The sequence below is a fragment of the Centrocercus urophasianus genome, unplaced genomic scaffold (genome assembly GCF_019232065.1).
Source record: "Centrocercus urophasianus isolate 14NV4802_14NV808 unplaced genomic scaffold, USGS_Curo_1.0 seq_29, whole genome shotgun sequence".
NCBI classification, from domain to species: Eukaryota; Metazoa; Chordata; class Aves; order Galliformes; family Phasianidae; genus Centrocercus; species Centrocercus urophasianus.
This window is the reverse complement of record NW_024884855.1, coordinates 8,866,158-8,880,712: the sequence shown is the minus strand read 5'-3', so window position 1 is coordinate 8,880,712 and position 14,555 is coordinate 8,866,158. Positions and strand designations below refer to the sequence as shown.

At 39.1% G+C, this 14,555-nt stretch overlaps 1 protein-coding gene across 2 annotated transcripts in view; it reads left to right on the top strand.

Annotated features, from left to right (window-relative positions):
* USP22 (ubiquitin specific peptidase 22) overlaps positions 1-14,555 on the top strand; it is an 87,407-nt gene that overhangs the window by 37,733 nt on the left and 35,119 nt on the right. The window contains exons 3-5 of one of the 2 annotated variants that reach the window (XM_042828144.1): positions 2,622-2,735; positions 3,268-3,312; positions 7,813-7,914. In XM_042828144.1, coding sequence (XP_042684078.1) covers positions 2,622-2,735; positions 3,268-3,312; positions 7,813-7,914 — 261 coding nt within the window. The remainder of the gene's footprint in view (positions 1-2,621; positions 2,736-3,267; positions 3,313-7,812; positions 7,915-14,555) is intronic. The other variant, XM_042828146.1, reaches the window with a different exon arrangement.

Sequence of the window (14,555 nt, the reverse complement as noted above, 5' to 3'; positions counted from 1 at the left end):
ATAGAAGCAAAGAAAAATGGTATATAATGGTATGGAGCCAGGAATGCAGAATAATACAATTCAGTAACATGACAAGATGATTCTTTTAAGCTTCTTCTGGTTCTTTCCTATGAAAGAAAGGAAGAAAGCATTTCTATTGGATGCATACCTTACTTTCACAGTGTCATCAGTTGTGTAATTATGTTAAGTTAAAACAGAATTAAAATACAGTGATAAGAGCTAATTAAATGCTTTGATTTTTGGGAGAAAATAAAATGATCTGAGGGTATCCTGAAACTCGTGAGCTGGTTCTTGTGATCAGAGAGGGGTGGTGGTAGTGCTAGGAAAGCAGACAGCTGGGGGGTCAGGGAGGCATGGAGGAGCCCAGCGAAGGGACATTGATGGTGAGCAATGTGGGGCACCATGGAGAGCTGGTGGTGGTCCAAGCAGAAACGTTTAGGTGCTGGTTCCAGGCCAGTCGTTCCCAAACTTCTCACGAGTTTGAGGCCTGTTTATGTTAATTCTGTGATCTCAAGCATTAATGCAAGTAATACAATTTGTTGTGTGTGTATTTGCAGACTTAACTGTTGGGATGTTTTTGACTGGGTTTCCTGGACAAAAAATCCAGTTTGAAAAATCAAGTTGCGCTAAATGGAAAAAATCAACTTAAAAACTTTACCAGGAGACTTTTTTTTTCTCCAAGGATCCTGGAAACTGAGCAGCTGTCTCTTGTCTTTCATTAGAAATTCCTTCCCTTCCTCTGCATTGCAATCAGGCTTGTAGAACCTCCTTTTTATTGGTGCTTGAGGTAATTTGTCCAAAACCTATCGCAGTCTTTTTAACGACATAAAAAGTGTTGGCATATATACAGCTGTATTGTTCACATAAGTATGCTGAAGAGAGGACATTTTTCTCAAGGGTCCTTAATCAGGCAGTGGACAATTACAGCTTTTACTCAGCCAGTGTTTGTGTTAAACTTTCTGATTTACACCAGAAATTCACTCAGCTCTGAATAAGTGGCTTATGTAAGGTGATCTCTTGTTGGGTTTCATCTTGACATTTAGCACTCACATGCATAAATCTTCAAAGTTTGGAAAAATAAGAAAACACATAGTATGACTGCCCATTCTGATGGCAGATTGAATGTTTCAGTGCTCACAGAGTGCCCCATTTATCTAATATTCTGCTAGAATCTAATATTGCAGCCCTGCTTTTTTATTTAATTTCATTGGGTAAGTTTGCCTTTCAAAAAAAATAATAATAATAATATGGAGGACAATATTTGATTTTTTTGTATCAAGACCAATACTTTGAAGCTTCAGATTCTTTGATAGCTGTGCTTGACTGATAGTACATTAGATAACGGATTAAATATTATGACTTTATAATACTGTGCAGCTTAATTGTGATTTTCTTTTTTCCCCTAACATGGCACAGTGTTTTGTTTCTGCTCTCCAGCACAACTGAGATCCTCCTTCACTTTTGTGATGTTCTGTTGAAGGAGTTCATTTGATCCTCCCAATAGCCAGGTGGAAATTGTGGTGCTTGATGTTACAGGAGGAGGTAAATGCCAGCAGCCCTTCGCTTCTTCCACAAGCTGGGGTCCAAACAAAGCAAAAGACTGAAATAATGAAACAGCGATGATTAGCAGTCATCTAATAGACGTTATGCAAACTTCTTTAGTTACTGTTCTCTTTGTTACTTGTTAGAAGTAACAAACAACTTGATGTGATCACTGAAAAGTTGATCGAGAAGGAGGAGGTTTCCTTTGTTTAAAACAGGGCTATAGTGAGATTATTTTCATAATATTATTCATCTACAAATAAAAAGAATGTAGATATAAAATAAATGGAGCATGCACTCTGAAGGGAATGCATTTTTCATCTGTCTGCTACATGAAGCTTGTAGGATTTTTTTTTAACTTCAATTGTGGCTTTTTTCTGTTCCAATGTACTGAAAAATCAGCAGTTTGCTATGATTAATTCACACTTTGCTCCTCCTTTGGTCTATCTTCAAGCAAAAGGTCATTTCCCAGTTAGCTGCTTTATTTTGTTTGTTGGCTTTCTTTTGTTTAGGGTTGTGAAAGGAAAATATTTGTAACATTGCTCAGTGTTCCGACGCCCACTTAAAAGGGAACACTTCAAACAAGGCAAATTGTGAGGCACCAGATCTGTGGGATAAATCAACTTGCTCAAGGATGAGTATCTTTCCTTTTCAGTGTTGTCTCCTGTTTGAGTTTTCATTTGGGTTTTAAGTAGGTGCTTTCCAATGATCTCAGTGACTTTGAGTAGAAATTATGCATGTCTTAAGACAACTGGAAGTAATAAATCAAGTCTTAAGATTATAACACGGTATTAGTGTATAGCTGTCTCTGTGATTACGCCTTTCAGTTCCTTATGTTTGGAAGGTATGTTGTGAGTTACAATTCTGAGGCAAATGCTTTGTGTTGCTGTGCCAGATGCAATTGAATAACTCATAATTGGAAATGTTTCCCATTTCTTTTTCCACACAGATTCCAAGGTACAGATACTTTTCTCATGGATTATGTGGAAGATGGTGCCTGACTTGAAAGCTTGCTCATAAAACATGCATTAGTTTATGAACTCACGTTCTCTTCTCCCAACTTCCCTTCTGTTTTGCAGCCATAGACCTTTTGTATGGGGGTATATACTGCTTTATGTGTCAAGATTACATATACGACAAAGACATGGAACAAATTGCCAAAGAAGAACAACGAAAAGCTTGGAAATTACAAGGTTTGGTTTTCCTGCCTGAATTTCTTGTTTCTGTTTTTTATCATACCTGTCCCTCCCATTTTGTCAATGGCAAAACAAAGTAAGGGGAAGAAAGAGCTCTTTAGAAATAGCTGTGCAGGCTGTGGGAGACAGAGATTTAGCTAGTGCTTTCCAGGAGCTGCTATTAGTGTTTATCATGTGCGCCACACCTACTTGTAGCAAAATTATTTCTAATTGCAAAAAAAAATAAATGCATATCTAACATTAATCCTGCAAAACTTGCATAGTAGCAGTCAGGTCTGTACTAGGTAGCACATGTAACCATCTGCTCCTTTAGGCTGTTGTAGGTGTTACGGGCAAGAGGTCTGTTCCCCTCACATGAAATGCCACCTTTGTGTGTGATTTTTTTTTTAATAGAACGTGCCAGCTTACTTGCACTCCTGTGCTTTCACAGTACACGCACAGTATCTATGTAGAAATATTGACACACAAATATATGTACACACATTTGTTTTATTATTCAGTTTGCTTTCCCTAATTTTTTCTTTTTTAGCCTTCACCCCAACAGTGGTTTCTCACTACCAGTGTACAATGACAGGTAAGAGGCGTGGGCTGGCGACGCACTTCACTAACAAGCGTCCCTTTGCTGGTTATCCTGCCATTTTAGACATGAATCACAGTTGTGCCAGTTTTATCATGCAAATTGTTTTCCTCTTGTTTGGATATGTTCCAATGAGTGCATAATTACAGCAGACTTAATTTCGTGTGCCCTTCCCTTGACAGAACTCCTCCAAAATGAATATTTTCTCTCTTTTTTTTTTTTTTTTTTTGGAAGTGAAAGGAAGTAGCATTGATCTCAAACTGAGCAGTTTTAAAGCTTCAGTTGTAGTAGCTCGTCATCTTCCATTTCCAGTGGCCTCTAGGGGTGTGTTTTCTTAAAGTGGAGAAGTCTACCTTTACAGACAGACAACAACTGTCTAGTAAGGTCTCTTAGCGAATCCATGGCATCCTGTTCCAATGTGACAGCCGTAGTAAGGGCTGATATGACTTCAAACCATTCTTAACCTCATTTCCAATTTTAAAAATAGCGACTAACGTGGAATTAACTGGAGCTTTTCTGATGGCCTATCAAAAGTATAACTGCATTGACTTGGTTCTTATTGCAGATTGCATTCTTCTTTCTCTTAATGCCCCATTTTGAAGGTATGCAGGCATAGGAGGGGGGGGGACAGTGAGGTTGCCAGCGAGTTCTCAATACAGAATAAAATGCTGTAGCACAAAGCTCTTCTTTTGAAAGAAAGACACAGTGGAGATGTGGTTTCAGACCTTGTGTTTAGGCTGTGTGCCTTTTCTGAAAGCTCCTTCAAACTTGGCTAAGATGTGTTGTCTTGGGTCCCAAACTCACTGGCCGCAACAGGGTAACTCTTGCTTACAGTGCCTTCAAAGAGGGAGGCACCTAAGTTCCTGACTTCTGAATGTGTGCATTCAAAGAACATTTTCTTAACTGTGATGAATGCTGGTGCCTTTTGAACCAAGATGGAGCTGTTTGTTCTCCAGTGCACTCCTGCCTGGGTTCTGAGGTAACACAGCCAGCTACTTAGTGGCTTGCTGTGTCCTCTTAGACTTCACAGGCTTGTGGTGAAGTGTGTGCATGTGTATACGTATATACACACTTACATATGGATGCATATTTATACCAGTACATACGTTGCATCTTCTGTGCTAAGGCAGCAAATCTGTAATGACCAGTGGAGATACAAAATGGAGAAGGCAGCAGTTTGCTTCAGGTTGCTGGAGTGCTTGTCTTTCTTTAAAGCTGTGGCTTAGGAACTTTTGTATTATGGCTTTGCTTTGTTAAATTGTTTTTCAGCAATTTTATCTGAGGAATGAAAAAGAAATGGGTTTGTGAGAAGTAGTGGAAAATTACATCCACGTTTCTCCATTAATACAATCAATTTCCTCTCATCTGAAAAGCCATGAAGTGAGAGGGAACCCTCCTTCCTTTAGCCAGAGTGACAAGATCAGTATTACACTAATGTGCGTTTCCAAGCCTCTACTGAGAGTGCTTGAAGAGGGTTCAGGTAAACTTTACAGGATGTTCACATAACAACATGATGCCTGGAGAAGAAACTTTAAGAAAAACCCCAAATGTCATGAAATTCATTTCATACTCTTTGTAATGTTAACTCCTAGCTTGATGATTCCACGAGCATGACTGTAGTTCAGGGTTATACGATATAACACTGAACAAGTTGCAGCTCTTCCTTTTTTTTTTTTTTTGTTGTTGTTGTTACTGAATATTCTTTAGTAACAAGAGAGGTGAGGATACATGGAGCCCTTCATTCTATTTAATGTCTGCATTTTTGGGTGGGAATGAAGCGGGATTTTCTGAAAGATAGGAAACCAAACCATCTATGCTAATACTACTCGTACAATTTGGGTTTTGTAAGTTGGGTCCTGTCATCGTCATCATCTTCACTCATCCATGTGTGATAAATCCTCTGAAAAATGAAAACTGGTGTATTCAGCCTAACAATATGAATTGTCAGCTGGAGGCTTCACATGCTGACTTGAATCTGGTCATTTTGTAGCATCATTTACAAAAGAAAAGATGAACCTTCACTCCAGTAACACTGCTTTCCTTTAGTTGTAATCTATGCATGTTTTGCCAGTCTTTGCTTAAGGTAATTTGTATTGGAGTTTTTGGCATGTTCATGGATCTCACTGCAACTTTATCATTATTGGTGAATTTGGTAACTTTTAAACACAACCATCCATAGTGGATCTGGTTTTGTGCTTTTTGTTCCCCAAATTTCGAGGATAACAGGCTGTGCTCAGAAGCAGAACAATTTTTTTATTTTTAAGTTTCTGACTTGTGCTCTTTCTAATGAAAGGCTTCTCTAAGAAAGTGTTGTCTGTCTGTGCTGTGTTTCTGGTGGCATTAACTGTACATGGTTGCTGTGTTGATCTCATTTATTTTAATTGAATAGTGTCCTATTTGTCCAGAATCCTGCCCAGCTTGTCGTGTTTAACTTTACTTGAAGAGCTGCTCTCATGAAATGCTTTGGTTGCCACTCTATAAGCATTTAAACCATATAATTATATATAAATAAATGAAAATACATTTGAGCAGTCTAACTGATATGTGAGACTATTGCATGCTTTAAGTGGAGCGCACGTGTGTTTCCAGGTGTTAATTTTATTTGTCCCAAAAAACAACAATGACAACAACAACAAAAAAAACAACCCACAGGATTTCAACACATCTGAGAATTCTCTTTGTTTGCTTTAATTATTTTATGAGATCTCATTTGTGAGATTTCATCTTGTTATCAGGCTGCACCCATTTGGGGCATAATTAAACTGAACACAGGAATCAAACTTCTAGTTGGCGAATGCCATGTGCTCACAAGGTGTTGAAGATGAGACTGAGATTTTAAACAGACCAGTTTATATAAATTCCTAGGGGAATATTACAGATGTGAACAGATTCCTGAAGGCGTCCAATGTGAAACTTAGTGGAAGTCAATGTTCTGACATACATGAACTGCCCATACGTGCACCTCTGGAGTTGCTTCATTCAGCATTTGCCTACTTGCACTGTGCAGTGTATTCAGAGCACTTGACTGTTTGATCTCCTCTATCTGTTATGCAGTAATTAGCTCCTTTCCTGTTTTTCTGGGTGTGTACCTTGATGCTGAGCCTTGGATAAAGGAAAGGGACTGTATAACTCTGCTATTTTTTCTTATGCTTCTTGCATGAGATGTTGTTGAATCAAATAAAATAAAGGGATGCATCGATGTAAATACGAATTTTCTTGTCCTCAGGAATCCAAAAATGAGACTTCTTATTGCTAGAACCTGGAGGGTCAGTAGTAACTATGAATTGAACAGTTTTGGGTGGGTAGGTTCTGAAAAGCATAGCTATTTCTGAAAATGAAGATCAAAGAGCTATTAAAATTTAATGTATATTATGCAGAATGTGTAAGCCTCTAGCTACATTTTCTACTCTTCTTTTCATATGTATGATTTATAATTTATTTTCTGTAGCACAGCACTACTTCTGCTCCATGCGTTCCATGAAAAATAACACTTAATTGACTTTAATCCTCAGTTTTAGAATAGATTGCTTGTCGTCTTATTATTCTTTATTTTTAATGCCCAGATGCTTTTGTGACTCGCTATAACTGACCTTGCATAGTAATTTCTCTGTGCTACGTAAGGCACTGCAGTCGTTCTTAACTGCTCAGCACATGAGTCTTTCCTGGTCTGTTTTTCTCACATCAGATTTATACTGAACACAACCGTGCTTACTTCAGATAAATGTGCTGCACTGCTTAACTGACTCATTTTTACTGCAGCTTCTTTTGAGCACTGTATCACAAACACAGCGTTGATGTTTAAAGAGAATGCTGGCAGATTACAGCTGCAGTTCACAGAAAGGGTAGTTGAGCGTTAGGAAAGTTTGGGTTGATTGGTTGTTGCTTTTAAACCTACCATAAATCAGATTTTTAGGTATTGTTATATATGTCAGTGAATCTCAAATACTGCTGATATCCAGTGCTGCATCAGAAGTCATGCTTAGTCACAGCACATCATCAAACAGGTACTAGGAGAATATGCTGTTCAGTGTATCTGAAGTACTCATTTCTGCTGGTCATCTCTACTATAAAGATTAAGATTGTGTCTGTCCATTAAGTTGGCTGAGCTTTGATATATTTAATAACATGTCAGAGTTTGCTAATGAGATTTCTTGGCTAGCCATTATCTTCTTATAAAATCGTTGGTGTGCTGTCATAATCTGAGCACAAAGACAGTGATGGATTTTTTGAGTAACAGTGGCTTTACTCTTGTGAACTCTGGAGTGTTATTTTTATTTTGTTATTTTTTGAAACTGGAAGAATAGTTGTTGTCCAATAGTGGAAAACTTACTTGGAAGGTTGGTTGCAGTCCTTCTGAACTTTTTTTTATTGTGAAATCAGTCTCTTGTACATAGATTGATTAAAACTTCCACATACTGTCCATTAAGTTAAAACTTGAACACAGTTTTTAATACTTCTACTAAACAACTTCCTGAAAATTTCTTTTCGTGTGCTTAGGCATTGGAGAGAAGTATTCAACATGGGAGCCAACCAAACGAGAGTTAGAATTGCTACGACACAACCCCAAGCGGAGAAAAATAACCACAAACTGCACCATAGGTAAGCTCTAGAAATCCCTTCTGAAGCTGATACTCAGCCACTTGAATTTGGAAAATTTTGCAGTATTTTTCTGTAAACGTTTTTACCCTGAGTTTATTACAGTGGGCTTTCATAAGTTATTTTGTGACTGATTATTTTATGCCACCTTTTTCTCATGTGGAAGGATATCTGCTCTGTCACTTCAGCTACTGATGATAGTTGGCAACAAAGCAAGAAACTTTTTCACAGTGTGCAGTTGAAGACTTGAACAGATTAATGATGTTATCTCAAGTCAGTCTTTATCAGATCCCATATAGGTGTGTGAGAGGAAATCCTCTAGTTCAGGTGTATCCTTAATTATAGGAGCATGTAAGTAAATCTGTTTTAACAGATAGAATAAGCAGAGCGACGTCTTCTTGCTTTGTGTTTTAAACTCTAAATGGGGTCTGATTTTTGTACTGACTCTGAAATGATGCATAATTTGTTCTCCCGCGTGTCAAATGGCAGTTTTCAAATGCATATCAGTGCTTAATGCTTAGAGTTCAGTAGTTTGGAGCAAAGAGCTCTGAAATGCCGTTGTACCTCCTTATGGATGGAGAGTATTCAGGTAAGAGTGATGAAAATGAGTGCTTTCCAATTTATTTCCCACTGTGTTTTGATTGGGCAAGTAGAGGAGTAGAATCGGCTTCTTGACAACTCATAGGTTATTGGGCATTTTCCTGTCCTGTTCAATGCACGTTAACATTTCAGAGGTGAAGGTGCAGGTGTGAAATGGCGTAAAGGATTTTTCCTAATTTTTGAATTACTTATTTTTTAATCAGAATGGATCGCATTTCAGTGCATTTGCTGTTGTCACAATATGCCACATGTAATCAGTACAACTTTTATGCCATGAAACATAATTCAGAAAATCATAACCTAAAATACACCAGTGTTCATTTCAAATAAAAAGGAATGAGGAGAATTGTAAGCTGAAAATGTAGATAGCTTGTTAATTTTGAAGAGAAGACGTGTGCATTTTAATAGTAGAGCAGGAAGGATATTTGAAGTTTCCAAAGTGCAGATGTTTTATCAAGCAGCTTGGGGAAAAAATAACGAGGCAGAGATTGCTTGTATCATGTTCACAGTAGGATTCTGTGTTCTGTGAAACTGCAGTGTATTTTGTAAAGACTGCTGAAAACTACTTAAATGATAGAATTGCACAGGACAAAAAAGAAGAAGTTGGCTTGATAGAATTCTGAAGGTGAGTGTGACCTTTCTGAGGAGTAGAAGCACATTTATGTGTTGTTTCCAGTTTGAAAGAATGCTTGCTGTTAAAGGACTTTACATTTTTCAGTCTGTTTAAAAAGGACACGTCTGGTTGCGTGAAATCTCATACAACACTGGATGGGGGAGTGCTCATAAAACACAGGGGATGGGGATAAGGAAAATGACTGATCTCTTTACTTCTGCAGGCATGCTTTTAATAATTTCTCCTACTGAGCCCTGGAGCTGTCTATGTGCTGAGATTTAGAAAGAGAAAAAAATCAAAGCACCCAGGAGACATAATGCAGTTTTGGGCTACAGTTAAAAGCAAAAGACTAGCTTTCTTCCACAAAAATACATTGGAGGTTTAGCTGAAGGAAGAAAAGACCTGCCATTGTCCTTGAGCCTTTTCTCTCCGTCTAACCTGCTACTAAATATATATCTGCTTCGGAGTACTTTCCCTTCACTTTCCTCACGTTGACTTGTCTGTTTGCGGTTTCAGATCAGTGAAGAGCCTAAATGCAGGCTGAAATGCTGCAATTATCTGGACATGCCCATTTCTCTTTTTCTAATACTCAGTTCTTTTGACATCAAGTTTTATCAGTTCCATAGCAGATATTAGTGAATCCAGATAATCTTCTGAGGTAGGTAAGTGGTTCAGAGAATAGGCATCGTGTCCAATTATTGATTCTGAAAATGAGGATCATGTTAGTAGCCATCTGTAAGCATTGCACATCTACTTACAAAAAAGTTAAAGTATAACCAGCTACCTTTTACACATAAAATGCTTTCTACTAAATCATATTAAAAGGAAAATCGGGGTGTTTGCTTTATTTTTCTGTCCTAACCTCCAGAGGTGCACCGAGGGCGGTCAGGAGGCAGCACGTTTTAATGGCTCATTGATAACCCTCTGAGATGTTCTTTTGCTGATAGCAATTTCAGCATTTGTAGATGGCAAGTGTATTGCTATAACAACTGAAGGAGGTGGGACTCCAAAACCCTGACAAAACATGACATAAACGGATGGATATGCTTGTTTATGAAGATCTGGCATGGGATTTCTAGCTCTAATAATAACATTTATCAAAATCGATGTTATTCATATCTACAACACGCTCAAGTGATAGAAAAATTGCAACAAAATATATTCTATTGCATGTTTACGTGACACTTGTGCGGGTGAATGTGCTGCTCTGTGACATAACTCTTCTCGTACAAAGTAATTTCTTTAATTCTAGATTTCTAGCAGTCTCACAGTGCATCTCAGTGTTTGTGTGTGCTGCTTTTCTGAGCTGTTTGAACTCTGTACAGCTGCAGGATTCATCTTTCATTGGCATAATAAAATCTGTCTGAAGAATACTTGGTCATGAAATGAGTGTGTTATAATGGAGGATTGAGCTGGTAATTCATTTAGAGGAAACTGTGAGCAAAAATGCTAGCTTTTGATTTTGGTTGAAATCTTGCAATGGAGTAAATTGCTCTTCAGACGAAAACTCACGCCAGGCAGTGCTGTGCAGGCCACAGGAGCTGTGCTGATTCCTTCATTTTGGAATCTAGATGAAGAACTGTTCCCTGTGTTGCATCTAAGCGTTTCAGAAGTGACTTATTGGAACTTATTATTAAGCAAGTGGCAGTGTTGAATGTCTGCATCCTGAAAGCCATGATGCAAAATCCTTACGCGGGGTAAATGTTAACAATGCATGCATTGTGTTCTCTTGTCTTATTAGACTTGAAATGCAGAACTTCCATATTTAAAGATATTCAAGAAGAGTGTATGGTCTACTCGTACTATAAACGTATGATATGCTTTTTGGTAGCAGGATGAGCTCAAGACATTCTCACACCTTCTGGTGATCCATGTGTTGTAGCATGCTGCTTTTGTCCCTATGCTGGCACAACCATTTTTGGGTGAAAAGATGGAATATTGTGAGGAATGCAGAGGGAGGGGGGGAAGGAGACATTTCTTAAAGGTATTGTGTGTTATTTCAGTAGCAATAATGTGTCATGGCCTAGACTAGTCTTCAGAAATACTCATCATGATTTTGGGATTGAAGTTGGTGTTTCTGGTGTCCTATAAACACCAAAACTTCTATATGGAAAACAATATAAAACTTAGACTAATCAACCATTACATTAGTTTCTAGCAGCATAAAAGGAAGATAGGATTTTTCAGTCTCTTTCCTGTGAAGATGCTGCCTTCAATAAGTGAGGGCAATGATCAAGCTCGAGTTAACAAGCAAGTTCTTTATTATAGAATCAGAGTTGAAGTGCAAGTAGTACAGCATCATTCAGGCACAACTTTTCAAAGCCATTCTTCCTCTGTTGTCATTAGTACCCCCAGAAGATGAGTTCTCCTGAGTACATGAAGTATAAGCTTGGGATCAGCTGGTCTCTCATTAGCATGTGAAGTGACTTCGTGGCTAAAAATTGGTACATTAACAATGGGAAGAATTACACTCCCAAGGCACATGGGTAATTAGCAGGAGCCACCTGGGATTAGAAGGCAGAGGGTATAGCCTTTACAGAAGAGTGAGCAAATCCTTTTCAGAATGAATGGGAGAGGTGGGGGAGATTGCAAAAACCAACAGCCACACTGTGGGAGCAGGTGGTGTCCTGCAGCTGCGCAGCTGGGAGCATGGGATGTGACAGCAGCAGGATGGGAATAAAAGCTGCAGCAGAGCTCCTGCCTGAAGGAAGCAAGGGAGGAGGAACAGGGGGACCTGGAAAATACTTCTGGTTCTCTAGAAGCACTTTGTGATCCTTCAGAGTTCTGTAAGTTCTTTGTGGACCGTTCATGGGCAGAAGCAGTGGTAACTGGGAGGTATTGTGCTTTGAAGTCTTTGGCGGAAGTACTGGCTGCTGGTTTTATTCAGCGTGAAATTCTTAGCTCTGACTCATCTTTAACTAACTTACATTTAAGTGATTGCTTTGTAAGCAGTACTGGGTTTATATCTGAAATAAATATATCCACAAAAATTGCACCTCGAGTGGGATTTTAGGAAAAATGAGAGGTGATGGTGAATCTCTCAAGAATTCTGAAGCGTAAGTTGTGATTTACACAGTGGGTTGTAAAGATTTGTTTTCAGAACGTCTTGTGGGGGCTTTCAAAGTTTTGCCTGTTCAGCAAGATAAAATATAAGTATCTCTCTCCAAAAAAAGTACCCTTTTTGTGTATTGAGAGTCATTTGACTGCATGTCACTTGATTTTCCAAAGCTAATGCCAGGTAGGAAGTCACAGCATCTTTGAGCAGATGCATTTCCTGTTCATGTTTTGTTGTCTTGTCACTGTTTTTATGGAGTGAGTGAATGTTGAGAGAACCAAACCCTAAAAAGCATTTTTTATGAAAGCATTGCTGAAGACTTTGGTCTTTTCCCTCCTCCTTCTCTCCAGGTTGATGCTGTCCTTTAAGCAAAAGAACCAGCTGCGTATGTCTCTGGCTAAGGGTGAAGATGTTACAGCTGAGGAAAACAGCTTTCCTCCATCAGGGGATCATCCGTTCCTTTTATTTCACCCTTGTGCATTCATTCGGTCCCTTAATTCCAGCCATGTGATCCCACCCTCTCCTGGGCATTCACTCAGGCTGCTCAGTTCATTATCCTGGCAGACGGCATTGTGCTTTTTGTTGGCCATGCTTTGGCAAGAGCTGAGTTGCTGCACTCAGCAGCTTTCAGAGCTGCTGGCCCAAAGCAGGGATGCCTCAACTTGCGCAAGGCAGCAGCCACGCAGCGTCCGAACTGTTCTTTCACTCACCTTCCAGGAAAACCAATGAAGACAAATGCACTTGGACTGGCACTTCAGTGGGCTTGAGCTTAGAGTAAACCAGGAAGTACATTTTAAACAGAACAAAAAGCTTTGCAGGCTTTTTATTAGTCAATATGAAGAAGACAGCAGCGTTTTTCAGAAGGTAGCACCAGTGGTACGCTGCTGTGGCCTCTACTGTTGCTTGTTCAGTTGTTTTCTGTTTTTATTTTTTCCAAAGTATTATGCCATTGTGTGTTCTTTTTAAATCAGCATTATAAGGCTGAAGTTTGTGTCCGTGTTGGTCTGTGCCATTCACCATTCCTGCTGTAGTGTGTATGGATTGCTTCAAGGCTTATGGCTCTTCATTTTCAGACTTTGTCTGCAGTCTTCCTCCCCAGGAGGAAAATAAAAAGACAACTTTGGAGGTAACTAATCTAAAATCTGGCCTGCTTTTTTCCTAAAGACTGGAGAGTAGGTAAAACTTGCAGGGCATGTTTTTCAGCTAGTAAAGATTAGAAAGGGCGGATACTGATTCTTTTTACAAAGCACTTTTTGCCCCAAGGCTGTAGTCCTGCTTTCAGGTGAAGGATGCTGCAGCAAAGGGAAACACAAACTAGTTGGCAGAACATCTTTTCTCCTAAGGAATGCCAGGCAGCTGTAATGGGAAGGGAAGGGAGATATTCAGCAAAACTGACTGGTTTGGCCCATCGTTAGGGTACCTCTGTTTTTTCAGTTGATTTTTTTTTTTTGCAGCCAAGTATGGGTTGCTGAAGAAGCTAACAGACTTCACTAATGTATATGAGGAGCATTCTTACCAGCTCTTAAAAGTAAGATACTTCGATTTTTGGGATATCTGCGTACAGAAATCCTGTGTGTTTTCTTTCCAGTAAAGATTAACAGAACGTCAGATACAGTTCTAAGAAGTTACCTTGATGCTTGAGCCTGGTGATAGGTTGGCACTGAAACCAGCTTTAGCAGGGATGTGCTAAATGTGTGATGAGGAAAACCTTAGTCTCAGGGTTCTTGGTGAAGGTTTTAATTTGCCTGGCTTTATGTGGGGGTGGTTTAGTTCGCAGCAGAACAGCAAGCTGTGTATCTGCTGGCTGAGGAGTAGTGATTTTTCATACAGCTTTTAAAGAATTCTTGAAAATGTAAATGTTTTTGCTTCTTTTATCCTTCTTGTAAAGCTTGTTTTGCATGTTTTGTTAGTAGGGGGATAAAATCAGTGAGACACTGAAGTGTAAGCACATGTGTAGCTGCTGCAATACGAAGTATTGCTGGTGAAGAAACGTTTGAAAAGCTAGAATCACAATTTCTGGGCATTTGCCTCCAGTTCAGCCCATGAAGACAGCAGTACCAAGTTAAACTGTGCATTAGACAGGTTGGAATTGGGTTGAATTTTTCTGTTGTTCCTTCTTGGAAAACTGCTTTCCGTGTTACTTGCACAGAAAACATTTTGGTTTTGGAACTGTAGGTGGCTCTTGGGGATTTGAGACAAAGAAAGCTACACTGAGTTTACAGTATGAAGTTCCTTGGAAGATGGTTCTTGGTCCAGGACTTGCGTCACATTCCAAACTTCTGTCTCAAAGCTGATTTTCTTCCTCTGGGTGTTTGAAAGCGGACTCATAGTTGTTACAGATCCATACACATCACTTTTATTTCACAGACAGTATCG